Source organism: Littorina saxatilis, linkage group LG12, assembly GCF_037325665.1.
Source record: "Littorina saxatilis isolate snail1 linkage group LG12, US_GU_Lsax_2.0, whole genome shotgun sequence".
Lineage (NCBI taxonomy): Eukaryota > Metazoa > Mollusca > Gastropoda > Littorinimorpha > Littorinidae > Littorina > Littorina saxatilis.
The window spans coordinates 7,972,556-7,999,124 of NC_090256.1; the positions used below are offsets into that span (position 1 = coordinate 7,972,556).

The following is a 26,569-nucleotide window of genomic DNA, read 5'->3' on the forward strand; positions in this document are numbered from 1 at the left end:
ACCCAGATTGTGTTCTGGCCTTGTGACGGAGAATCCACAAAACACTTCTCTGTAGGAAAAATCCGAGAACAGTTTCCCAAAATCTGGGAAGCTGTTGCAAGGTAGGCTACCAAACTTTGCAAACGGAGAGAACCGTGGTAGTTAGGCTAGGCTACTTGATGCAAAATTGTGTCCAAGCGTGATCATTTGACTTTGAAATTTATTTTACTCCGTATGCTCATGCTCAAGGAAGACAACTACATAGCGTATGTCTGAGATAGATAGAGAGAGAGAGAGAGAGAGAGAGAGAGAGAGAGAGAGAGAGAGAGAGAGAGAGAGAGAGAGAGAGAGAGAGAGAGAGAGAGAGAGAGAGAGAGAGAGAGAGAGTTAATTTGGGTCACGTTTACCGTTTTACCATTCTATCTATTTGCAACTATTTCCCTTCTGGTTTTTTCAGACTGAACAACACTCAGCATCAACAGTTCCATCATGAACAACACCAACGACAGCTTCACGTCCATCTTCAGAGCCCTGACATCTGGGCAACTGTCTTATGATGACGACAACACGAACGTGGCGAATATGACGTCAGAAGGCGGCGGATGGGAAGGCGCAGCATTCAACCTGAGCTCCGATGAGTCTCGGTTGCTCCTGGCCCGAATCGCGGAAGAATATCAAAACCAGACGCACTGGTTTCCCACCTCCACAGTGAGTGTAAAAAATGCACTCTTACAGAATAATTAAGAACCGGTCAAGTAAATGTATACACTCCTTAAAACAAATTGGAATAAATCAAGGGTATTTTTATTTCTTAACCGGTCCTTAACTCTTTTTGTTTGGAGTTAATTTATATGCTTTCCAGATAGATCTAATCTAATCAAATCTGATTTGATCAGATATGATCTAATCTGATTTGATTGATTTGATCTGATCTGAACACATTTCATCTCATCTTATCTCATCTCTTCTCCACTCCTCTCCTCTCCTCTTCTCTTCTCTTTTCTTACCTCACCTCACCTCTCCTCACCTCACCTTACCTCACCTTACATCACCTCATCTCACCTCACCTAACCTCACCTCGCCTCTCCTCACCTCACCTCACCTCACCTCACATCATCTCACCTCACCTCACCTCACCTCGCCTCTCCTCACCTCACCTCACCTCACATCATCTCACCTCACCTCACCTCACCTCACCTCACCTCGCCTCACCTCACCTCACCTCGCCTCTCCTCACCTCACCTCACCTCACATCATCTCACCTCACCTCACCTCACCTCACCTCACCTCACCTCACCTCACCTCACCTCGCCTCTCCTCACCTCACCTCACCTCACCTCACCTCACCTCATCTCATCTCATCTCATCTTATCTTATCTTATCTCATCTCATCTCATCTTATCTTATCTTATTGTTCAGGTGGTGGCCCTGGTGATCTCCTACTGCGTGGTGATCGCGCTGGGTCTGGTGGGCAACATCCTGGTGGTCGTGGTCATGCTACGCCGCAAGGACCTCCAGACGTCGCGCAACTTCTACATCCTCAACCTGTCCGTCTGCGACATCCTCATGTCCAGCGTGTGCATGCCCTTCTCGCTGGTCAAGTACACGGTCAAGCGGTGGATGCTGGGGGACGCCATGTGTCGGATCGTCCCCGCGCTGGCCACGGTCGACGTCTTCGTGTCCACCTTCACCATTATCGCTATCGCCACTGACCGCTACCGCTCCATCGTGCACGCATCCAACCAGCACAGTCGCCACCACGGCTATCACGCGCCGGTCAAGGTAGGATGTATACTGTGATTTTGTTGTTGTTGTTGTTGTTGTTGTTGTTTTTGGGGGGTAGGTGGGGTGGAGCGGGGCTGGAGGGGGGTGTTGGGGAAGGGTGCGCTCATTGCAACTTTTTTTCTCTCGAAAAATTGCATTCTTGGGTTGTGTTGTTGGGGGTAGGTGGGGGTGGAGGGGGGTTGGGTTGTTGCGCGCACTGACACTACGCGCCGGTCAGGGTAAACTGTGGTTGTTGTTGGGGATAGGTGGGGGTGGTGGGGGGTTGGGTTGGTGCAGCATGCGTTCATAGCGGCATTTTCTGAAAATATCGCATTTCGGGGTGTTGTTTGCACGGCCATCACAGATTGGTCAAGGTTTGCTGTGGTTGTCGGTGGGGGTAGGTGGAGCTGGAGAAGGGTGCGCGTAGGGAGGGGGGGTGGGGGGTGGGGGTGCGCTCATTGCAACATTGTTCAAAAATATCGCATTTTGGGGGGTTGTGAGCACGGCCATCACAGATTGGTCAAGGTATGCTGTGGTTGTCGGTGGGGGTAGGTGGAGCTGGAGAAGGGTGCGCGTAGGGAGGGGGGGGGGGGGTGGGGGTGCGCTCATTGCAACATTGTTCAAAAATATCGCATTTTGGGGGGTTGTGAGCACGGCCATCACAGATTGGTCAAGGTATGCTGTGGTTGTCGGTGGGGGTAGGTGGAGGTGGAGAAGGGTGCGCGTAGGGAGGGGGGGGGGTGCGCTCATTGCAACATTGTTCAAAAATATCGCATTTTGGGGGGTTGTGAGCACGGCCATCACAGATTGGTCAAGGTATGCTGTGGTTGTCGGTGGGGGTAGGTGGAGCTGGAGAAGGGTGCGCGTAGGGAGGGGGGGGGGGGGGGTGGGGGTGCGCTCATTGCAACATTTTTCAAAAATATCGCATTTTGGGGGGGTTGTGAGCACGGCCATCACAGATTGGTCAAGGTATGCTGTGGTTGTCGGTGGGGGTAGGTGGAGCTGGAGAAGGGTGCGCGTAGGGAGGGGGGGGGGTGGGGGTGCGCTCATTGCAACATTGTTCAAAAATATCGCATTTTGGGGGGGTTGTGAGCACGGCCATCACAGATTGGTCAAGGTATGCTGTAGTTGTCGGTGGGGGTAGGTGGAGCTGGAGAAGGGTGCGCGTAGGGAGGGGGGGGGGGTGGGGGTGCGCTCATTGCAACATTTTTCAAAAATATCGCATTTTGGGGGGTTGTGAGCACGGCCATCACAGATTGGTCAAGGTATGCTGTGGTTGTCGGTGGGGGTAGGTGGAGCTGGAGAAGGGTGCGCGTAGGGAGGGGGGGGGGGGGTGGGGGTGCGCTCATTGCAACATTGTTCAAAAATATCGCATTTTGGGGGGGTTGTGAGCACGGCCATCACAGATTGGTCAAGGTATGCTGTAGTTGTCGGTGGGGGTAGGTGGAGCTGGAGAAGGGTGCGCATAGGGAGGGGGGGTGGGGGTGCGCTCATTGCAACATTTTTCAAAAATATCGCATTTTGGGGGGTTGTGAGCACGGCCATCACAGATTGGTCAAGGTATGCTGTGGTTGTCGGTGGGGGTAGGTGGAGGTGGAGAAGGGTGCGCGTAGGGAGGGGGGGGGGGGGTGGGGGTGCGCTCATTGCAACATTTTTCAAAAATATCGCATTTTGGGGGGTTGTGAGCACGGCCATCACAGATTGGTCAAGGTATGCTGTGGTGGTCGGTGGGGGTAGGTGGAGCTGGAGAAGGGTGCGCGTAGGGAGGGGGGGGGGGGGTGGGGGTGCGCTCATTGCAACATTTTTCAAAAATATCGCATTTTGGGGGGTTGTGAGCACGGCCATCACAGATTGGTCAAGGTATGCTGTGGTTGTCGGTGGGGGTAGGTGGAGGTGGAGAAGGGTGCGCATAGGGAGGGGGGTGGGGGTGCGCTCATTGCAACATTTTTCAAAAATATCGCATTTTGGGGGGTTGTGAGCACGGCCATCACAGATTGGTCAAGGTATGCTGTGGTTGTCGGTGGGGGTAGGTGGAGGTGGAGAAGGGAGGAGAGGGGTGCGCTCATTGCAACATTTTTTCGAAAATATCGCATTTCGGGGTGTTGTGTGCACGGCCATCAGGCATTGGTCAAGGTATGCTGTGGCTGTTGTTGAGGGTAGGTGGGGGTGGAGGGGGGTTGGGTTGGTGCTCATTGCAAAAAAAGCATCGAAAATAGTTTTGGTGTTGTGTGCTATTTAGTCATCTCGCTGCGCAAAAATAATAGGTCTATTTTACGTCAACCCACGCAACGCATTCAGAGTAAGCGCTACCCCTGTTGATTAATTTGATTTTTGTTAAGTTTTGAATGATTTATATGGTTTTGTTTGTGTGTTCGCTTTTTGATGTTGTGAGGATCTTCGTGTGCCTGTCAAGGCCTGTGGAGTTCAGTTAACTACCTGTATAGCTGATGCATTGGTCGTTTTAGTTTCGTGGATATATGAGGGTGTTTGTTTGTTTGTTTGTTTGTTTGTTTGTTTTTCTTTGGGCTGACCTCGCATACCTGTCACAGCCTTAAATGTTAATAACTTCGCATATTTCTTTATTCCTTTTATTCATCGATGTGTTATATTTTGTTGAATTGTTATGAGGCCCACCATGCTAATGCATCTATCTGTTCAGTTTAATAAGTTAATCATTTGTTTTGATTTGTTAAATTGTTGTGACGTCCACGCTCAGTGCGTGCATTTTCAAAGCAGATTTTCCAACGGTCATTCCTGGTAGTCATAAACACTATTACACACACACACAATCATCTATTTATCTATCAACACTATTACACACACACAATCATCTATTTATCTATCAACACTATTACACACAATCATCTATTTATCTATCAACACTATTACACACACACAATCATCTATTTATCTATCAACACTATTACACACAATCATCTATTTATCTATCAACACTATTACACACAATCATCTATTTATCTATCAACACTATTACACACACACAATCATCTATTTATCTATCAACACTATTACACACAATCATCTATTTATCTATCAACACTATTACACACAATCATCTATTTATCTATCAACACTATTACACACAATCATCTATTTATCTATCAACACTATTACACACACACAATCATCTATTTATCTATCAACACTATTACACACACACAATCATCTATTTATCTATCAACACTATTACACACACACAATCATCTATTTATCTATCAACACTATTACACACACACAATCATCTATTTATCTATCAACACTATTACACACACACAATCATCTATTTATCTATCAACACTATTACACACAATCATCTATTTATCTATCAACACTATTACACACAATCATCTATTTATCTATCAACACTATTACACACAATCATCTATTTATCTATCAACACTATTACACACAATCATCTATTTATCTATCAACACTATTACACACACACACAATCATCTATTTATCTATCAACACTATTACACACACACAATCATCTATTTATCTATCAACACTATTACACACAATCATCTATTTATCTATCAACACTATTACACACAATCATCTATTTATCTATCAACATTATTACACACAATCATCTATTTATCTATCAACACTATTACACACAATCATCTATTTATCTATCAACACTATTACACACAATCATCTATTTATCTATCAACACTATTACACACAATCATCTATTTATCTATCAACACTATTACACACAATCATCTATTTATCTATCAACACTATTACACACAATCATCTATTTATCTATCAACACTATTACACACAATCATCTATTTATCTATCAACACTATTACACACAATCATCTATTTATCTATCAACACTATTACACACAATCATCTATTTATCTATCAACACTATTACACACACACAATCATCTATTTATCTATCAACACTATTACACACAATCATCTATTTATCTATCAACACTATTACACACAATCATCTATTTATCTACACTGAGCCCAAAAAGTTAAGGATATTTTTTCAGTGGTATGCCCCAGATGTTAAACAGCAGTTTTTGGGTCAGAAATTAACGTGTATTTTAAGATCTGTCTTTCTTCTGCTCAAAAATGCCTTTCAGGAATCTGAGCAATATTTGGGCATGACGTGACATGTTCGTGACCATGCCTACTCTCAAAAATGGCGTTTTTTGACGGCATGATTCACCATCAACAGTCAAAACGGCGACTTAAACTGAACGATATTTTGCATTTTTTACACCAAAATGTTTATTTGGTGTCTTACCTAACAAGTCATACAAAGTTCGTTCAAATCCGTCGCGCAGTCAGGCTAATCTAGCGTGTAAAGGAAAGCGACCACTATCCTGAAAAACAGCAACAAATCCAGGGTTTTTGTGGTGCTTTTGCTGGGTAGCTGCAGTTGATATGCAATAAATATAAAACTACAAATAGCAGCCTCTCCAAATTACACAGAACGATGACAAGGACCCTCATCTGGATTCGCGCTAGTACTTGGAGCAAACAGAACCCGAGAATGGACGTTGTAACGGTTTTCCGTTAAAAATTTGCAAACGTTCATAACGTCCTAGAAACAAATGTGACATGCACGCAATTCTGTGTACTTTGCAAAGAATGGTGCCATTACATGTGTGCCAAGTTTCAGAAACATTCTTTCATGGGCTCAAAAGATATAGCCTCATGACTTTGAAGAAATGAAAAGTAAAATCTCACTCCGCTCTGCTGTCCTATTTTTAGACGATGACGTCTGAAAAACTCATATCAAGGTGGCTGAGTGATCAGGACACACACTTTCCACTATCGAGACAATGCTCTTACAGACTCTTAAAAACCTGGCGATGTCCATCTCCACAGCTCCATTTCGTAGCATTCAAACTGTCTGATTCGTCACAGCAAATGCCAGATTGTGTCTCGCCGCTATCAAGACGACGATGAGAAAAACCCAGTGTTGCCTCTATCTGACGTCATATTTTTGGAATTATATGACGTCATGTCTGCATTCTTCTGTTATTTGATTCTTTGTATTCTTTATTTCTTTCTTATACAGCACAGCTGTGTTCAAAACACGCGAAAAGTTCTTTTCTGCAACTTCTACCGAGCAAGTGATTCGCATCATCCGTGAAAGGCTATACGCATCCTATCGGAGAACGAGAATCAAAATTATAGAAAAAGTCCTAAAAAAAAATTGCGCGAAAGACACCGGGGGCAGTATTTTTCACCTCTTTTCAAACGATCATACCTTTTGAGCCCGTGAAAGAATGTTTTTGAAACTTGGCACACATGTAATGGCACCATTCTTTGCAAAGCATACAAAGCAGTTGCGTGCACGTTACATTTGTTTCTTAGACGTTACAAACGTTTCCAAATTTTTAACGGAAAACCGTTACAACGTCCATTCTTGGGTTCTGTTTGCTATAAGTACTGGAACATATACTGACGAGGGTCTTTGTCATCGTTCTGTGAAATTTGGAGAGGCTGCTATTTGTAGTTTTAAATTGATTGCATATCAACTGCGTCTACCCAGCAAAAACACCATAAAAACCTTCGATTTTTTGCCGTTTTTCAGGATTGTGGTCGCTCTTCTTTACACGCTGGATCAGCCTGACTGCGCGGCGGATTTGAACGAAATGTGTATGACTTGTTAGGTAGGACACCAAATAAACTTTTTGGTGTAAAAAATGTAAAATATCATTCAGTTTAAGTTACCGTTTTGACGGTTAAAAGTGAATCATGCCGTCAAAAAACGCTTTTTTTGAGGGTAGGTGTGGTCACGAACCTCTGACGTCATACCCAAATATTGCTTAGATTCCAGAAACACATTTTTGAGCAGAAGAAAGACTGATCTTCAAATACACGTATATTTCTTACCCAAAAACTGCTGTTTAACATCTGGGCTATACCACTGAAAAAATATCCTTAACTTTTTGGGCTCAGTGTATCTCTCCTCCGTCCGATTTGTTTCTCTGTGCGTCCGTTTCTCACTCATCAGTCCATTCATTGTCTTGAAAAGCCTATTGTTCTTGGATCTGAGATAAGTTTCTACTTTTCATAACCCAATGATGCATGCGTGTTTAATAGTATACACATGTTGCTGTGTGGTTTTTTTTTAGCCCCCTGGGACCAACACCTTAATACAAAGTTGTGAAGTAAGAACGTTTTACCCAAGCAAAACACAGCCTCAACGCGAACACTGCCACCGTAACCGATTTTTTTTTTATTTTTATTTCTTTTATTTATTTCTCTCCCGCACAGGTGATAATAAGCATCGTGGTCATCTGGCTTGTCTCCATTGGTCTGGCGGCCCCGCTTTTCATCTTCCACGAGCTGAGCTCGGAAAGTGTGCTGGGCAAACAGGTCTTCCATACCTGCATCGAAGTGTTTCCCCACGATCGTTTCCGCGAGATCTATTCTATCTTCGTCACCCTCGTCCAGTACCTCACGCCGACAGCCGTCATTTCATGTCTCCACGCGCGCATCTGCAGCTTTCTGCGCAGGCGCATTCACGACAGTCCCACGTCCGAGTCTCAGGTGAGAAAAACCTCCTTTCTCGGTTGCATGTGCTTTTTATCTTCTTTTGTTGTTGTTGATCTTTTATTGTGGGCTGAATCGTGTTAAGGGTCAATGCCAAATGTGCGCGTGCGTGTTGCTTAACACTCTGTGGAGCTTTGCCCTTAAGGACATCTTCCTCCTCGTTGAAACAAGCATTGTGAGGGTCATTTATAAGTTATATTTTTTTAATCACCCAACAAAACTGTTAAGGTCGAGTATACGCGTGATCGTGTTGCTTAAACACTATTTGGTACGTTCCGTTTTAAAGAAATCTTCCTTCACGCATAAATCATCAAAACAACCATAAAATACTTGTCCGACCTATTACAATCTGTCGAACTCACATTATGAAACTGAACGCACTGCATTTGTTCAACAAGACAATAGTTTTGCCGATACCCCGCGACCGAGAAAGCGCTGACACATTCACGTGAAAAGTGTACCGGCCTGCTGATTGCTTGAAGTGACAAGCTAGAATAGCGCAGTAGCGCTTGCACTTTACAATAAAACGCGTTTTTCTTTATTCTGTATAACTTTCTCATCTTTTTATTTTGATCTAAACATAACATGTCTACATGTCTTTGGAATCAGGAAATGATTGAGAATAAGATGGAGCCATTTTTGGATCGATTACTAAAACTATACTTTTAATAAGAATGTTCAGTTTTTTATTACCAAAGTCTTAAATCAAATGTTGAGCTTCCAAGCTAAAATGCAATCCCGCACTCCGGGCTTCGTCGAAGATTGCTTGACCAAAAAATTTGATAAAAAAATGAGGGTGTGACAGTGCCACCTGAACTTTCACAAAAAGCCGGATATGACGTTATCAGGGAGATTTATGAGGGAAAAAAATGGAGAAAACAAAATCTAGGGAAATCACTTGCAGGAACTCTCATGTAAAGTTTCATGTTAGTCCATGTTTTCTCAGAATCGCTCTGCACACACACACACACACACACACACCTGACTTATGTAAAAAGAAAAGACCTCCACCGGAGATAAAAACAAGTCGCGTAAGGCGAAATTACTACATTTAGTCAAGCTGTGGAACTCACAGAATGAAACTGAACGCACTGCATTTTTTCACAATGACCGTAGTCCGCCGCTTGTGCATAACGGAGTGAAACTGACGAGCCTGTTCAGCGCGGTAGTGGTTTCGCTGTGCTGCATAGCACGCTTTTCTGTACCTCTCTTCGTTTTAACTTTCTGAGCGTGTTTTTAATCCAAACAAATCATATCTATATGTTTTTGGAATCAGGAACCGACAAGGAATAAGATGAAACAAATTGTTTTTAAATCGATTTCGGAAATTTAATGTTGATAATAATTTTTATATTTTTAATTTTCAGAGCTTGTTTTTAATCCAAAAATAACATATTTATATGTTGTTGGAATCATGAAATGATGAAGAATAAGATGAACGTAAATGTGGATCGTTTTATATAAAAACAATTATTACAATGTTCAGATTTTTAATGACCAAAGTCATTAATTAATTTTTAAGCCACCAAGCTGAAATTCAATACCGAAGTCCGGTCTTTGTCGAAGATTGCATTACAAATATTTCAATCAATTTGATTGAAAAATGAGGGTGTGACAGTGCCGCCTCAACTTTTACAAAAAGCCGGATATGACGTCATCAAAAGTATTTATCGAAAAAAAGAAAAAAAATGTCCGGGGATATCATTCCCAGGAACTCTCATGTCAAATTTCATAAAGATCGGTTCAGTAGTTTGGTCTGAATCGCTCTACACACACACACACACGCACAGACACACACACACACACACACACACACACACACACACACACACACACACACACACACACACACACACACACACATACACCACGACCCTCGTCTCGATTCCCCCTCTATGTTAAAACATTTAGTCAAAACCTGACTAAATGTAAAAAAACACTTACCAAAAACCATACCTTTCCACGTCGGTATTGTCCTTGTCTTTTCAAAGGTTACAGCAAGTGCTTTTCGCGAGTCTATGGCAACCAGACTCCATTACTGCGAGATCGACTTCTCTAGGGGGAACAGGTGTATCCCCAGTGTCCTCTGAAAATCGTCCACCAGCCCAGAAACTCAATCTGATTTGCGTCGGCTTGGCCCAGTGGTCCATTAGTGTTGGCAGCTAGACAACGACTGGCATGCCCTTTTGTTTAAAACCTTCTGGGTTTGCTTGTCTGTGGCTTAGTTTCTTTCACCAGCTGTTTCTTAACCATCCGTGCTGATTTTGTTTGTAAATCTTTGTGTGGGCAAAAACTTTGTTGGTGATAGTGTTGCAGAGTATCTGTTGGTGATAGTGTTCTTTCTTTCTTTATTTCTTTATTTGGTGTTTAACGTCGTTTTCAACCACGAAGGTTATATCGCGACGAGGGAAAGGGGGGAGATGGGATAGGGGAAAGGGGGGGAGATGGGATAGGGGAAAGGGGGGAGATGGGACAGAGCCACCCGCTAAGTGCTTCTTGTTCACAAAAGCACCAATCAAAAAATTGCTCCAGGGGCCCGCAACGCAGCACAATACACGACCCCACCGGGAGAATGCAAGTTTCCAGCACAAAGGACCAAACACCTCTCACACACTGCCTGACCAAAATCCTCACAAACATTGACCACTTTCTACACAAGAACCACTCAACAAGGGCAAAAGGAGAAACAGAATCCGTTAGTCGCCTCTTGCGACATGCGGGGGGCAGAGAAATAAGGATGTGGAAAAGAAGACTTTTGGTAAGTGAAATAAAGGTGATGGATCCAGTCAGGTAGAAATAAGACAACAAGAAAAGAATTGGAAAACTGCAGGGAATAGTAGGGAGAGTTTTCTTGGAAGGAAATATAGGTGAAAGGACTGGTAAGGCAGAAATAAGACAAAAGAAGAGAAGTAAAGGGGTGGGGTAGCTCTGTGGAAACACTCCCGCCGCGTGAAGGCGACCCCATGGGAGCGGTGATAGTGTTGCAGAGTATCTGTTGGTGATAGTGTTGCAGAGTATCTGTTGGTGCTTTTCCCACACATCAGCTTATTCGCCTGTGCTGATGTTTCTTTTGTTTTAAATCTCCTTGTGGGCTTGCTTAGTTTCTTTGCCCGTCTGTTTCTTAATGGTCCACTTCGATTACTTTTTAAATCTTCGTGTGGGCAAGAACCTCGTTGGAGAAAGCGTTGCACAATGTCTTTTTCATGTTTTACGCATCTGAAAATTAAAGACAGTATAAAGGTGTATTGTTTGGAGGAATTTGGACGTGGGCACATGAAATGTAGGGCTTGTAACCGTGTAAAACAGAAGAGCTACATTTCTTGCTTTGGGTATGAAGGCTCGTAACCACGAAAAGCCATAAAGCTACATTTGATATCTTGGGTACGAATGCTCGTAACCGTTAAACGCCACAGATCTACATTTGGTGTCTATGGGTACAAAGGCTTTTTACCGTGAAAAGCCACACAGCTACATTTGGTGTCTATGGGTACAAAGGCTTTTTACCGTGAAAAGCCACACAGCTACATTTGGTGTCTATGGGTACAAAGGCTTTTTACCGTGAAAAGCCACACAGCTACATTTGGTGTCTATAGGTACAAAGGCTTTTTACCGTGAAAAGCCACACAACTGCACTTGGTGTCTTGGGTACAAAAGTTAAGGCTTGTATCCCAGGAAAGCCGCAGAGCTACACCGAGCAGCAGCAGTGCCATCGGATGCCGCCCGTGACACCCAGACATGATTCTGATATCATTGTTATTATCGAAAGGTCAAAGGCTCAGCAAGATTAGGACTGGGTGTAAAAGGTCAGTTCCCCGGAAGGGAAATTCTGCAATAGTCTTAATTGTCCTCATTTGCAAAATAACCAGGTATATTGATGAAGTTCACACAAGAGCAAACTTAAAAAGCCGCTCAAGCAGGTGCATGCCCAACTGAGCGAAACCCATGCACTATAGTTCGGTCTTGTTGAAATCTCAAACAAATCCCTATTTCACATCAGGAAATGTGACCCAGCGCCTGGTACCAACTCTGTTGGGCACTTCTCGTGCAAATCTACCTAGGTCACCCACAGACTTGTAACACTGGAAGACTTACAGACCTACATCCTGACCGCGAAGACTCGTAACCCTGCCAAGCCCTAGAGCTAAGCTGTGACACCGGATGTAGCCGCCGCGGACCAGACATTATTCTGATATCATTTTCATGATCAAAAGTTCAAGACGCAGCAAGATTATAGGTCTGTGGGTGGAATCCTGCTGGAGTGCATCCGGTAATCTCAGAGACTTTATCGGGTGGCCGTGATGGGTTTGCTGCAAAAGGCCGTCACACGATGCCTTAATAGTTGATGTTTATGACCTCGGGAGGGAAAAGGTTTCCCTCCAAAGATACGAGAACAAAGGAATATCGCGTCGATGAGATTGACACTCGAGATGAACGGGCGAGACACAGTAGGGAATAAAGATCATCAAGGTGACAGAAACCGTTGGAAGAATCTATTTTTGTGGTTACTGATGCCCATAAAGAGGGCACCCTGTAGAGCAAACTTGTCTTGTTTCCTTTTTATATTTAGTCAAGTTTTGACTAAATATTTTAACATCGAGGGGGAATCGAAACGAGGGTCGTGGTGTATGTGCGTGTGTGCGTGTGTGTGTCTGTGTGTGTGTCTGTGTGTGTGTGTGTGTAGAGCGATTCAGACTAAACTACTGGACCGATCTTTATGAAATTTGACATGAGAGTTCCTGGGTATGAAATCCCCGAACGTTTTTTTCATTTTTTTGATAAATGTCTTTGATGACGTCATATCCGGCTTTTCGTGAAAGTTGAGGCGGCACTGTCACGCCCTCATTTTTCAACCAAATTGGTTGAAATTTTGGTCAAGTACTCTTCGACGAAGCCCGGGGTTCGGTATTGCATTTCAGCTTGGTGGCTTAAAAATTAATTAATGACTTTGGTCATTAAAAATCTGAAAATTGTAAAAAAAATTAAAAATTTATAAAACGATCCAAATTTACGTTTATCTTATTCTCCATCATTTGCTGATTCCAAAAACATATCAATATGTTATATTTGGATTAAAAACAAGCTCTGAAAATTAAATATATAAAAATTATTATCAAATTTTTTTTTTCGAAATCAATTTAAAAACACTTTCATCGTATTCCTTGTCGGTTCCTGATTCCAAAAATATATAGATATGATATGTTTGGATTAAAAACACGCTCAGAAAGTTAAAACGAAGAGAGGTACAGAAAAGCGTGCTATCCTTCTTAGCGCAACGAATACCCCGCTCTTCTTGTCAATTCCACGGGCACTGCCTTTGCCACGGGCGGTGGAGTGACGATGCTACGAGTATACGGTCTTGCTGCGTTCAGTTTCATTCTGTGAGTTCGACAGCTACTTGACTAAATATTGTATTTTCGCCTTACGCGACTTGTTATATGATATCCTTGATTGTTTAATTGTTATTCTTCTTTTTAGTAACCTTCTTTTCTCTCTCCCTCTCTCTTTCTTTCTGTCTGTCTTTCTGTCTGTCTTTCTGTCTTTCTTTCTTTCTTTCTTTCTTTCTTTCTTTATTTGTCTTTCATTTTTTCTTTCTTTTGCTGGTCTTTATCTCTCTCTTTCTTTTTATATTTAGTCAAGTTTTGACTAAATATTTTAACATCGAGGGGGAATCGAAACGAGGGTCGTGGTGTATGTGCGTGTGTGTGTGTGTCTGTGTGTCTGTGTGTGTGTGTGTGTGTGTGTGTGTGTGTAGAGCGATTCAGACTAAACTACTGGACCGATCTTTATGAAATTTGACATGAAAGTTCCTGGGTATGAAATCCCCGAACGTTTTTTTCATTTTTTTGATAAATGTCTTTGATGACGTCATATCCGGCTTTTCGTGAAAGTTGAGGCGGCACTGTCACGCCCTCATTTTTCAACCAAATTGGTTGAAATTTTGGTCAAGTAATCTTCGACAAAGCCCGGACTTCGGTATTGCATTTCAGCTTGGTGGCTTAAAAATTAATTAATGACTTTGGTCATTAAAAATCGGAAAATTGTAAAAAAAAATACAAATTTATAAAACGATCCAAATTTACGTTTATCTTATTCTCCATCATTTGCTGATTCCAAAAACATATAAATATGTTATATTCGGATTAAAAACAAGCTCTGAAAATTAAATATATAAAAATTATTATCAAAATTAAATTGTCCAAATCAATTTAAAAACACTTTCACCTTATTCCTTGTCGGTTCCTGATTCCAAAAACATATAGATATGATATGTTTGGATTAAAAACACGCTCAGAAAGTTAAAACGAAGAGAGGTACAGAAAAGCGTGCTATCCTTCTTAGCGCAACTACTACCCCGCTCTTCTTGTCAATTTCACTGCCTTTGCCATGAGCGGTGCATGGACTGACGATGCTACGAGTATACGGTCTTGCTGAAAAATGGCATTGCGTTCAGTTTCATTCTGTGAGTTCGACAGCTACTTGACTAAATATTGTATTTTCGCCTTACGCGACTTGTTTCTTTCTGTCTTTCTTTCTTGCTTTCTTTCTTTCTTTCTTTTTTAGTAACCTTTTTTTTCTCTCTCTCTTTCTTTGTTTCTTTCTGTCTGTCTTTCGTTCTTTTTTTCTTTTGCGTGTCTTTATGTCTGTCTTTTCTTTTTACATTTAGTCAAGTTTTGACTAAATGTTTTAACATAGAGGGGGAATCGAGACGAGGGTCGTGGTGTATGTGTGTCTGTGTGTGTGTGTCTGTGCGTGTGTGTGTGTGTGTTGTGTGTGTGTGTGTGTGTGTCTGTGCGTGTGTGTGTGTAGAGCGATTCAGACCAAACTACTGGACCGATCTTTATGAAATTTGACATGAGAGTTCCTGGGAATGATATCCCCGGACATTTGTTTTCTTTTTTTCGATAAATACTTTTGATGACGTCATATCCAGCTTTTTGTAAAAGTTGAGGCGGCACTGTCACACCCTCATTTTTCAATCAAATTGATTGAATTTTTTGTAAAGTAATCTTCGACGAAGGCCGGACTTCGGTATTACATTTCAGCTTGGTGGCTTAAAAATTAATTAATGACTTTGGTCATTATAAATCTGAAAATTCTAATAATTTTTTTTTATAAAACGATCCAAATTTACGTTCACCTTATTCTACATCATTTCCTGATTCCAAAAACATATAAATTTGTAATATTTGGATTAAAAACAAGCTCTGAAAATTAAAAATATAAAAATTATGATCAAAATTAAATTTCCGAAATCGATTTAAAAACAATTTCATCTTATTCCTTGGCGGTTCCTGATTCCAAAAACATATAGATATGATATGTTTGGATTAAAAACATGCTCAGAAAGTTCAAACGAAGAGAGGTACAGAAAAGCGTGTTATTCCCCCCTCTGCTTCTTTACCTCTGTAAACTTGTAGGGGTAGTTATTTTTCGATAATGACCCAGCAACCAAACAAATAACGACCCAGCAACAGCCTGAATCCTCGATAGTGCAATGGGTTGAGAAGTTGTTCCGTTTCGGTACTACTTTTTGCGACTGAAAAGTTCCGAACGCTCTAACGTACGAAGTATACATCTCTGGAGCAAACAATACAAACATACCGCATTTAAATTAACAACTACAGGCCTGAACACATGAATCTTCATATAAAATCCATGAGTTCGGTTGTTTTCTGAATCTAGATTTGCTGTGCTCAAACGTTCATCACAAGCAATTTCCCGCAAGGCAAGTAACTCATACTTTGTCTAGCGACAAGAGTAGTTCCCCTTCTTTTCACTCAGTTTCTTCGACAACAGACTGCAATCCGACGGTCAGTTTTCAACAATATTTCATTTAATAAACAGATCACACGCAACCAAATGCACACATCTCATCAATTTAAACATCATAAAGCGGTTTCATACACTATTTTCCCCAGAAAACTGAACTTCATACAGTTTTTAACGTTGGAACACGGGTGCAAAAGTTCGTCTGCTAGTCCCATTTGACGAAAGAACATTATCCTAAGCCGATACCAAAACATATACAGAACACACAATATCTGCCTTTGCCGCCACAGCAGAATAACAGCATATCTGTGTACTTGATTTTAGTCCAAAATAGGAAAACTGACAAGAAGTGTTAACAGAATGGAATGATTTGCACGGAACTATACAACCGCGCATTAATCGATCGCCTGCGCAGGTTGACTGGTTGAGAGAATAGGATTCGATCAAACTTTCGCAAAAAAACCCTCCTCTTTTCTTTGAATAACTGAAGAAAGGAGGAATAAAGAGGTTACACACCTCGTCTCAGTGATTATCAAAAATAATGGTCTCAGTTCGCGGTCATGAAAAAGCTCGCTAAAGCTCGCATTTTTCATGATCCGCGAACTTCGACCATTATTTTTGATAATCACTGAGACTCGGCATGTAACCTCTACTTATGCAGCACAGCGCTGAACAGGCTCGTCAGTTTCACTCCGTTATGCACAAGCGGCGGACTACGGTCATTGTGAAAAAATGCAGTGCGTTCAGTTTCCTAATTCTGTGAGTTCCACAGCTTGACTAAATGTAATTTCGCCTTACGCGACTTGTTTCTTTCTTTCTTTCTTTCTTTCATTCATTTCTTTGTCTTTCTTCTTTAAGTCTCTCTTTCTTTCTTACGTTATGTTTTGTATGTGTAAGGTGGGGCGGGGGTGTTCATTCCTTTTTCCCTTCCATTGCACATTTCTACTCCAGTATCACATGGTAACCCGCTGTACACAATGCACTTAAAAAGAACGTGCAAGGGTTATTGTTGTTGTTGTTGTTGTTGTTGTTGTTGTTGTTGTTGTTGTTGTTGTTGTTGTTTCAATTAAGCCGCAGTATTCAAAATATGAAACGTCGCAGTAAGATACCTATCCAACGGGAACAGGGGTGAAATTGTTTCCGATATTTTATACCAAACATCTGTCAAAAGATAAAGAAAACAGAACAGAAACCAGTTTTGATCATGATGGATATTACGTTATTTGTATATATATATATATATATATTGTATTATCTATCGCGCGCGTTCGTTCTTTTGTGCTCTCTGTCTCTGTTTGGCTGGCTGTCTCTCTCTTTTCTCAGCCATACACACACACACACACACACACACACACACACACACACACACACACACACACACACACACACACACACACACACACACGCACGCACGCTTAGGCACGCATGCACACACGCACTTATTCACTCGCGCGCACACACACACACGCACGCACACACACACACACATACACACACGCACACACACACGCACACACACACACGCACACACACACACACACACACACACGCACACACACGCACACATACACATAAACTCACTCACAAACACAGATATGTCCTCACATTTCGATATTTTCCTGAGGGACGAACACTTTCTACCCCACCTATGTTCACCAAGTCACCAAGTTTATTTTAGCCGAGACCAGCTGTGCTGCAGCAGGTCACTCAGAATTGTAGTAACTGTTGTAGAAACTGTGTTTCAACACGCTGGAATGCAGGCGTTAGATCGACGAAACAGGAAGCGACTGAAGTAACTGTGTATACGGATATATCCGTACCAGGTCAGATAGAGCCATATGATTGGGTACGGATATATCCGTACCTGGGAGACAATGAGTTAAGGACAATAACCAAACAACCAATCAATCAATCAATCAATGAGGCTTATATCGCGCATATTCCGTGGGTACAGTTCTAGGCGCTCAGCAGTGATGCCGTGTGAGATGAAATTTTATACGGCCAGTAATTGCAGCCATTTCGGCGCATATTTACCTTTCACGGCCTATTATTCCAAGTCACACGGGTATAGGTAGACAATTATTAACTGTGCCAAAGCAATTTTGCCAGGAAAGACCCTTTTGTCAATCGTGGGATCTTTAACGTGCACACCCAATGTAGTGTACACGGGGGGGAGTTCGGACACCGAAGAGAGTCTGCACACAAAGTTGACTCTGAAATAAATTTCCGCCGAACCTGGGATCGAACTCACGCTGACAGCGGCCAACTGAATACAAATCCAGCGCGCTACCAACTGAGCTATATCCCTGCCCCAATTACAGACACGGCCCCACAAGCCGTAAATGTATCGCCTTTCAGGAACGTTGAGGATGCATAGGAAACAGCCTTTGTCGTTACTCTTGTATGTGGCGGAAACGACGCAGAACGGAGATGAAAAAATACCGTAGATTCTTATCCTGCTGAAAATTAACTTTGAGTACGAGTTTCTGATTGTTACTCTTGAACACTTTTCTTAATCTTATGTTATTTGACACACGACGTAGCCAGTGTGAGAGATTAAATATCAGCGCAGGTGCCTCTTCCTTAGTTTCAACAGCTGATTCTGCCAATGTGTTTCTACAACATGTGTCTTCTTGAACCTTGTATATGCTACAGATACAGCACAGCAAACAAGAAATGAAACTTGTTCGCAAGAACCTGACCCTGCTAGAACTCTACTTCGAAGAGCTGATTTTGTTTCCTTTGTTCTTTTAAAGCTTTTCTGTAATCGTAACACTAACAGGGAAGGTGCAGCCAGCGAGAAATGAAAGATCACCGTTATACTTTGATCCCGCAGAAGTTTGTTTTGAACTTATAAACTTTGCTTTGAGCATATGAACTTTGCTTTAAACATTTGAACTTTGCTTTGAATATTGGAACTTTGGTTTGAACATACGATCGTTGTTTTGAACATATGGACTTTGCTTTGAACATTGAAACTTTGCTTTGAACATAATTATGAACTTTTTCTTTGAACATAATTATCTACTTGGCTTTGAACATATGAACGTTGCTTTGAACATATGAACTTTACTATGGACATTTATCTACGTACGTTGCTATGGGAACAGCAGTTTCATTCATGACGAAAACCTGCTCCTCTCAAACACTTTATTTAATATCTTGCATGTTACAGTATCGACGCAGCCAACGAGAGATGAAGCGCCACCGCAAGAACCTGGTCCTCCTTTCCTCCATCGCTATCTCCTTCTCCATCGCCTGGCTGCCCCTCACCCTGCTCAACATCACTGCCGACTGGACCCACGACAACTCCATATTTGGCCTGTTCAGCGAGGAGCAGTTCTATCTCGCCCACGCCATATGTCTGCTGATCGCCATGAGCTCGTCGGCCGTCAACCCTATTCTGTACGGCTGGTATAACACCAACTTCCGCAACGCTTTTCTTGAGATCCTGTGCCTCAAGAGGGACGCCAACCCGGAGACGTCTTCCCTGAAAGGTGATCAGGACGGGTCTGGGAAGCGTGAGGGCAAGTACGACACCTTCAACAAGACTCCCAGTCAGCAGAGTGGCAGCAGGTGACTGAGCCTGTACCTGTTCATCAACGGTGTAGTATGAACCATGGTCCCTATAAGTGGCTACGTGGCTTCGCTGGGACTATGTTACTCACTCAACCGGCTAATTTGCTTTTTGGAGAATGTTACAGCAGTGTTACAGACTATAAGCCTGTACCTGGTCCTCAACGGTGTAGTATGAACCATGGTCCCTATAAGTGGCTACGTGGATTCTCTGGGACTATGTTACTCACTCCACCGGCTCATTTGCTTTTTGGAGACTGTTACAGCAGTGTTACAGACTATAAGCCTGTACCTGGTCCTCAACGGTGTAGTATGAACCATGGTCCCTTTACGTGGCTACGTGGATTCTCTGAGACTCTGTTACTCACTCTACCGGTTCGTCAACGGTGTTGTATGAACTATGATCACTACATGGCTAAGTGGCTTTTGGGAGACTGTTACATCAGTGTTACAAGACTATGACGGTGTTGTATGAACCATGATCTTCAAGGGTTAAGTGGCTACTTTACGACTTTGTTACAACAGCAGTTGCAAGTGACAATATAAGCCTGTACCTGTTCATCAACGGTGTTTGTGAGCTGTGAGCGCAGAAGGTGAGAACTTGTATGACAGTAACTGCACAAGCTTTGGTGGATTCGTCCAGGATTGGTCAGATCAGTGGCAGCAAGTAACTAAGACTTTAACTTTTCATCAAAAGCGTCATATGAACTATTTTTTCTGATTGTTACGGACTGTAAAAGATCAAACGTCAAGTTAAAAAGGATTGTAAAGGCCGGTGCTGATAGAAGAGGGAGAAACTGCAATGAAGTCTGAAAGACATTGTGTCCGAACAGTAGTAGAAAAGGACTAAGCCTGTTTCTGTTTATCATCGTCGTCGTATGAATTATTGGGCGTCAAAAAGACCAAACAAGTTATAAAACGCATAAAAAAATTTTACCAGCAAAATAGATGGTTTCAGCAGCAAATAGGAAGGAGTGAGCAGCGAATGTGAAGCAGCAAATTGGATGAATTCAACAGCAGAATAGATTAATTGAACAGCCAAGCAGATTTCTTTAACAGTAAAAAAGATGCCCCACAGTAGTTCAGATGTAGTCACAAGAAGTTATCTAGAAGATGAAAATACTCAGTCTCAGTAATAAAGCGTGCCGTAATAAAGTACATGTCAACCCACAATTGCTAGAAGGCGAACAAAGCTCAGGTGAATAAGACCCAGATACAACTCTGATTACAGTTCATATGTAGTCACGTTTGTTGAATTCATGTAATCTGCTGCTGTGATCATCTATTCTGCTGCTGTGACCATCAATTCTGCTGTCAGTTGTATTTTCTTGCTGGTAAAGTATCTAATTTGCAGTTTAAATATCATTTCAGCTGTTCAAACAGCAAATCTGCTGGTTAACCATCTTTTTTGCTGCTAAAATATCCAATTTACTGCAAAGTATTTTTTTGCTGCCAAAAATATTTATCGCAGCTAATTTGCTGTTGAAACCCATCTTTTTTGCTGCTGGTCCATCTAATTTGCTGGTCCATTAAATCCCTGCCGTTATAAAAGGGGGGGGGGGGGGAGCGGAGGGCTATAAAGGTTAGCTCCGAGTAGAATGAACATTCAGCAGAATGAGCTTATGGAGGCGAGGACGGTTTCGATACAAATGACAAATACTGTGATGAATTCTTTAAGTTTTTCTACCAGAAGGACGACATGCAGCCAGCAACACGGCTTGCGCTGCTTCCTCAAGGGAGTCATTTTAACTGAACGCTACATCGTCATAAGGGTTGTCAAATTGCAAAGCAACTTCTGAGAAGAGAATAAGAAACCACCCTCGCTTTTTGAAGTTGTTGTGACAGAACAGCAGCCCGAACAAAATATTTGCCCCCTGGTAATTCCTGAATGGCGTCGCAGGCCCTATGCGCTTAGTCGTGGGACCTTAAGTTCTTTGGTTCTGTCTTAACGTTCTTTGGAACGTTGGCAGTCTCTTTTTTGGGGGGTTTGTGGGACCTTAGTTTTGTTCATTTACCTGTCCAAGAGGGTAAGGGTTGACCCAAGGCATGCAACAACTGCAGCTGCCCTCTGGTTCTGTCTTTGGTGCTTTCGGGCTTAAAAACGGATTGGGGAGCTTTGGCCATTGCCGAGAAAAGTATGAAGACCCTTAGAGGGCTTTCTGGCAGAATAGCGGAAGCACGTGACTATAGACTTCTACGACTTCAGATATCTAACCTAGGTGGTGGGTTCAAGTGCTAGTCTTTCGGATGAGACGAAAAACCGAGGTCCCTTCGTGTACACTACATTGGGGTGTGCACGTTAAAGATCCCACGATTGACAAAAGGGTCTTTCCTGGCAAAATTGTATAGGCATAGATAAAAATGTCCACCAAATACCCGTTTGACTTGGAATAAAGGCCGTGAAAGGTGAATGCTCGCCCAATAGGCTACTGAGCTTTACTGGCCGATGTGAATGCGTTATATATTGTGTGTAAAAAATGTCTGTTTGTCTGTCTGTCTGTAAAAAAATTCCATTTCAAACGGCAGAAATTAATATGTAAGCGCCTAGGGCTATATCTAGATTAGGCGCATAAAAATGATCACAATAATAATAATAATAATAATATCGAAAAAGAACGGAATATAAGAATGGCGGAAGACAAAAACGGCCATACACGCAAAACCCCGCCCGTGCAAAACACGAGTGTACGCGGGAGTTCCAGGCTATGAACGCAAAAGAAGGAAGACTACAAAACACGAGTGTACGCGGGAGTTCCAGGCTATGAACGCAGAAGAAGGAAGACTACAAAACACGAGTGTACGCGGGAGTTCCAGGCTATGAACGCAGAAGAAGGAAGACTACAAAACACGAGTGTACGCGGGAGTTCCAGGCTATGAAGGCAGATACGGCTTCTCAAACAACTGGTCAATGAACATATGTTTCATGAATTGAAGCCACAATTGTTTCCAGTTGCTGCGTTGTACTGTTTTAAAGAGAATATATTTCCTTTAACTGATGAGTATACTTTCTGGCTGGGTGAAAACATGTACCAAGAGCCATGTCAGAAAGACAAAGTGATCGAAAGAAAATATTTCCTGAAGGCGTTCTCATCTATTGTTACTGTTTAACCTTCTTTGGCTGACGTTTCTCATGAAAGGAATTCCCTGCGAACTGTTCTCTCCGCTGGCACAAGACACTGGTTTTTGGTTGTGTAACGGGGGGGGGGGGGGGGGGGGCTCTTCTGCAAAAATATATTACTACAAAAGGCTAGAAGAATTCCAATCCCTCCCCCTGCTCCCCCCTCCAACAACAAACACACACACATACACACACACACACACACCTACACACACACACACACACACACACACGCACGCACAAACACACTCATTCGCACACACACATACGTACACACACACACATACCCTCACACACACAAACACAAACACATACACAAACACACACACACACACACACACACACACACACACACACACACACACACACACACACACACACACACACAAACTAGCGTTGCGCATATGCCAGTGAATGTGGTCATATGCACAGATAATGAGTGGTCTGATGAATGTATGAGGTAACATTCGACAACTTGAAACAAAAACGCGTCTTTTGGGGATTTTGACATTGTGATACACGTCTTTCGCGTGATTCGGATTTTCGGATTTTCGGATTCGTTTCTTTTGTGTTTTTCTGACTTTTTGTTTAAGTGAAAATTTGATATCTTTAACATGAACAGCTATAAACACTCTTACTGGTTGTGTTAGACCTTTTTGTTTTAAACAAGAATTGTAGGATATTGGAACGTTTAATTATTGACATAACAAAACGTTACATGTACAGTACATCGACCCACTGATCTTTGAAGTCCACAGACAGACAAACACTTATGATTTTTTTTTTTTTATTCTCTTTTTGTGCAGTTTTTTTTTTGTTTACATGTATATGCTGTACATTACAGGACATCACCTAACCGAAAGGACAGAATCATATAACAGAAAAACACACTTGGACAATTACAACATACATGGGGTGGGAGGATGGAATGGGGAGGGGGGGATCAAACACGTATGATTTATACAATTAATGAATCATTAACATGGTTTTCACAAAGCATTTTTTTCCTATTCAAATGGCATTGTATTCATTGTATCTCCCTTTATCTGTTGTGTTTTGAAGTACCATTAAATGGATTGTGGCATGCGTTTTCAGTACAGCTTTTGTATTGATTGCAACTTTCTGTCTGTGAATCTTCACGTTGATATGCGTTGATATGCCTTTGCGATCATATATAAACAGGAAACGATTGACGAAAATCAAAGGAACAATTACCAAAGAGCGAAATCTGTTTATTTGGATATGCTTAATGTTTGTAATATTTTGAATTGATTTAGACATAATTATATAAATGATAACGATAATGTTCATATTTTGTATCTTTACTTTTGCTTTTCCACCAGGGAATTAAAACAAATTTGCGATGTTGGTGGAAACAATTCATTAAAATGTGTGATGTTGCTTTCAAACAATTCGCTGAATTGTTCGATACTGTCAAAAAACAACATTCCTTTCCATCTGCATAATTTTTATTTCACTTGTGTTCGTGTTAATAGCACTTTGTTTCGGGTTTGTATTTCCCAAGGGGTCTTCACTTTGCATTTTACATAGTTTTTCAACTTTTGAGAAAATGTCATCCAAGCTCACACACTTTTTTACTTAAAGCATTTTTTACTGAAAAGTATCACGAAACCTATTTCGATACAAAAAGTTTGCTACGCTGATTAGATATGTGGTGAGATATGTGCGCGTTATAAATTCTCGTATTATTATTATCATTATTATTATTATTTAATCGTCAGCACATCAACCTCCTCCTATCAGTACATTTTTGAAAATTCGGAACTTGTGTATTTTTTGCCTGTAATGTGTCTTACATTTCCCCGCTTCTCTTTAACTGCTTAGTGTTGTCAAAAAGTGGCGCGTCCTGTACTTAACCCGATCTTGTGAAAAGCATAGTGTTGTGTGGAGTGGATGTTGCTGTTGCCGTTGCGAAGAGCAGATTCACATTGACCCTGCTGAATAAAATTCATCAACAGAAATTATCTGTTTCATCCGATTGGCGTGTGTGTGTGTGTGTGTGTGTGTGTGTGTGTGTGTGTGTGTGTGTGTGTGTGTGTGTGTGTGTGTGTGTGTGTGTGTGTGTGTGTGTGTGTGTGTGTGTGTGTGTGTGTGTGTGTGTGTGTGGTCAGTGTTGTGTTGTGTTGTGTGTTGTCTCTGTGTGTGTGTGACTGTGTGTGTATGTGCGTGAGTGCGTGTGTGCGTGCGTGCGTGCGCGTGTATATGTGTGATCGTGTGTGTGCATGTGTGTGTGCTGAGTGTGTGTATGTCATTCTGTGTGTATTTGTGCGTGTCAGTGGTTGCGTACATGGTTGCGTGCGCCCGCGCGCAAAGATGATGAGAATGTTGACCACATCGCCGATTAAAATGACAATGATAGTAAGTATAATGCTCGGATGTCATCGGCACTGGTGTAAACTGATTTAGGTCTACGGCGTATCACGCATATACGGTATTCTGGGTAGAGAATAATGGCGCAATAAAACGTAATCTGAACTCATAGTCTCTGCGTTACTTGTCAGAGACAGTCCTCGTTCTTCGCCCACGCCATTCAAACGCTTCAGTAAGGGAGAGTAGGAGGTGGAAGCAAAGAAAAGATAGGCGGAGGAGGAGGAGGGGGGAGGAATGGAATTTGGAAGGCCCGGGGGAAGCATTAGGTGGATGAATGGGAGTGACAAGAATGTGCCCGTTCTTCCCCTTGTAGAATCAACGGATTTAATCACAGCGGATGAAAAGTGCCCAGATTTGAGTCAATACTCGCCTTATTGCGTTAGTTTAATGTTGTTGTGGTGGTAGGGATGGCATTGATGTCTTACGCGTTCTAGGGTGGGTATTATGGCGCGTGTGTGTGTGTGTGTGTGTGTGTGTGTGTGTGTGTGTGCGTGTGTGTGTGTGTGTGTGTGTTTGTATATCTGTGTGTGGGAGTGTGTGTGTGTGTGTGTGTGTGTGTGTGTGTGTGTGTGTGTGTGTGTCTGTCTGTCTGTCTGTCTGTCTGTCGGTGCTTTTTTGGCGTTCGCAGTGAGGGAGAGAGAAAGAGAGTGATAGAAAAAGATAGAGATACAGAAAAACAGAGAGACAGACAGAGACAGAGAGGTACACACACACACACACATACCTAAAGTGTGGATGGTTACCTAAGAGGCGGCACTGGGTGTAGTGCCTTTCTAGTGCACTTGCACTACAACAGCACTGGGTGCAGTACTCGCTCCGGCATCGAAGAATTTTGCACTAGAAAATGCACAAAATTTGACCTATTTCGTCGCCTATAGAGGACGGAAAGAATGTCATTTTGAACATTGTTATGACATTCTTTCCGTCAAAAAAGTCAATCTAACGGTGTTAAATGAAGCGACCATCCACACAATTAGGTTGCCATCCAGAGTTTAGGTTGCCATCCACGTGTGGATGGTTGCCTTATGGTGATTTAGGCAACCAAACCTGTGGAAACATGGGTACACACACACACACACACACACACACACACTAACCCACACACACACACTCACACACACTATCCCACACACACACACACATGTGACGCGCGCGCGCACACATACACAGTCAGTCACACACACACACACACACACACACACTCACACACACACACACACACTCCATCACCATCACACCGCCATCCACCCCACCCAGCACACACATAAACACACCACCCAACACACCACCCCCTACCTTTTACCCAGTTGTATACCCAAGCACTCTCTCTGAATGAACAAACGTTAGCTTCATAAAAGGCGTGGAAATCCTTACGTCTGCCTCTCATCTTTAGGGATTTGTACATCTAGC

General features: G+C 42.3%; 1 protein-coding gene across 1 annotated transcript; it reads left to right on the forward strand.

The window, feature by feature from the left end:
* Window positions 1-468: 468 nt before the first annotated feature.
* Window positions 469-20,563, forward strand: LOC138981174 (neuropeptide Y receptor type 2-like). Its single transcript, XM_070354007.1, has 4 exons — window positions 469-687; window positions 1,399-1,755; window positions 8,026-8,301; window positions 19,250-20,563. Exons 1-4 carry the CDS (start codon window positions 469-471, stop codon window positions 19,652-19,654), a joined length of 1,257 nt encoding a protein of 418 aa, XP_070210108.1. The 3' UTR covers window positions 19,655-20,563.
* Window positions 20,564-26,569: the final 6,006 nt, after the last annotated feature.

What these genes read in the sequence shown, in the direction of transcription:
- LOC138981174 (XM_070354007.1), top strand. Translation starts at nt 469, where the DNA reads ATGAACAACACCAACGACAGCTTCACGTCCATCTTCAGAGCCCTGACA. An exon ending in ACTGGTTTCCCACCTCCACA is followed by an intron (nt 688 to 1,398) that starts GTGAGTGTAAAA and finishes CTTATTGTTCAG; the next exon opens with GTGGTGGCCCTGGTGATCTC. An exon ending in GTCCCACGTCCGAGTCTCAG is followed by an intron (nt 8,302 to 19,249) that starts GTGAGAAAAACC and finishes TGCATGTTACAG; the next exon opens with TATCGACGCAGCCAACGAGA.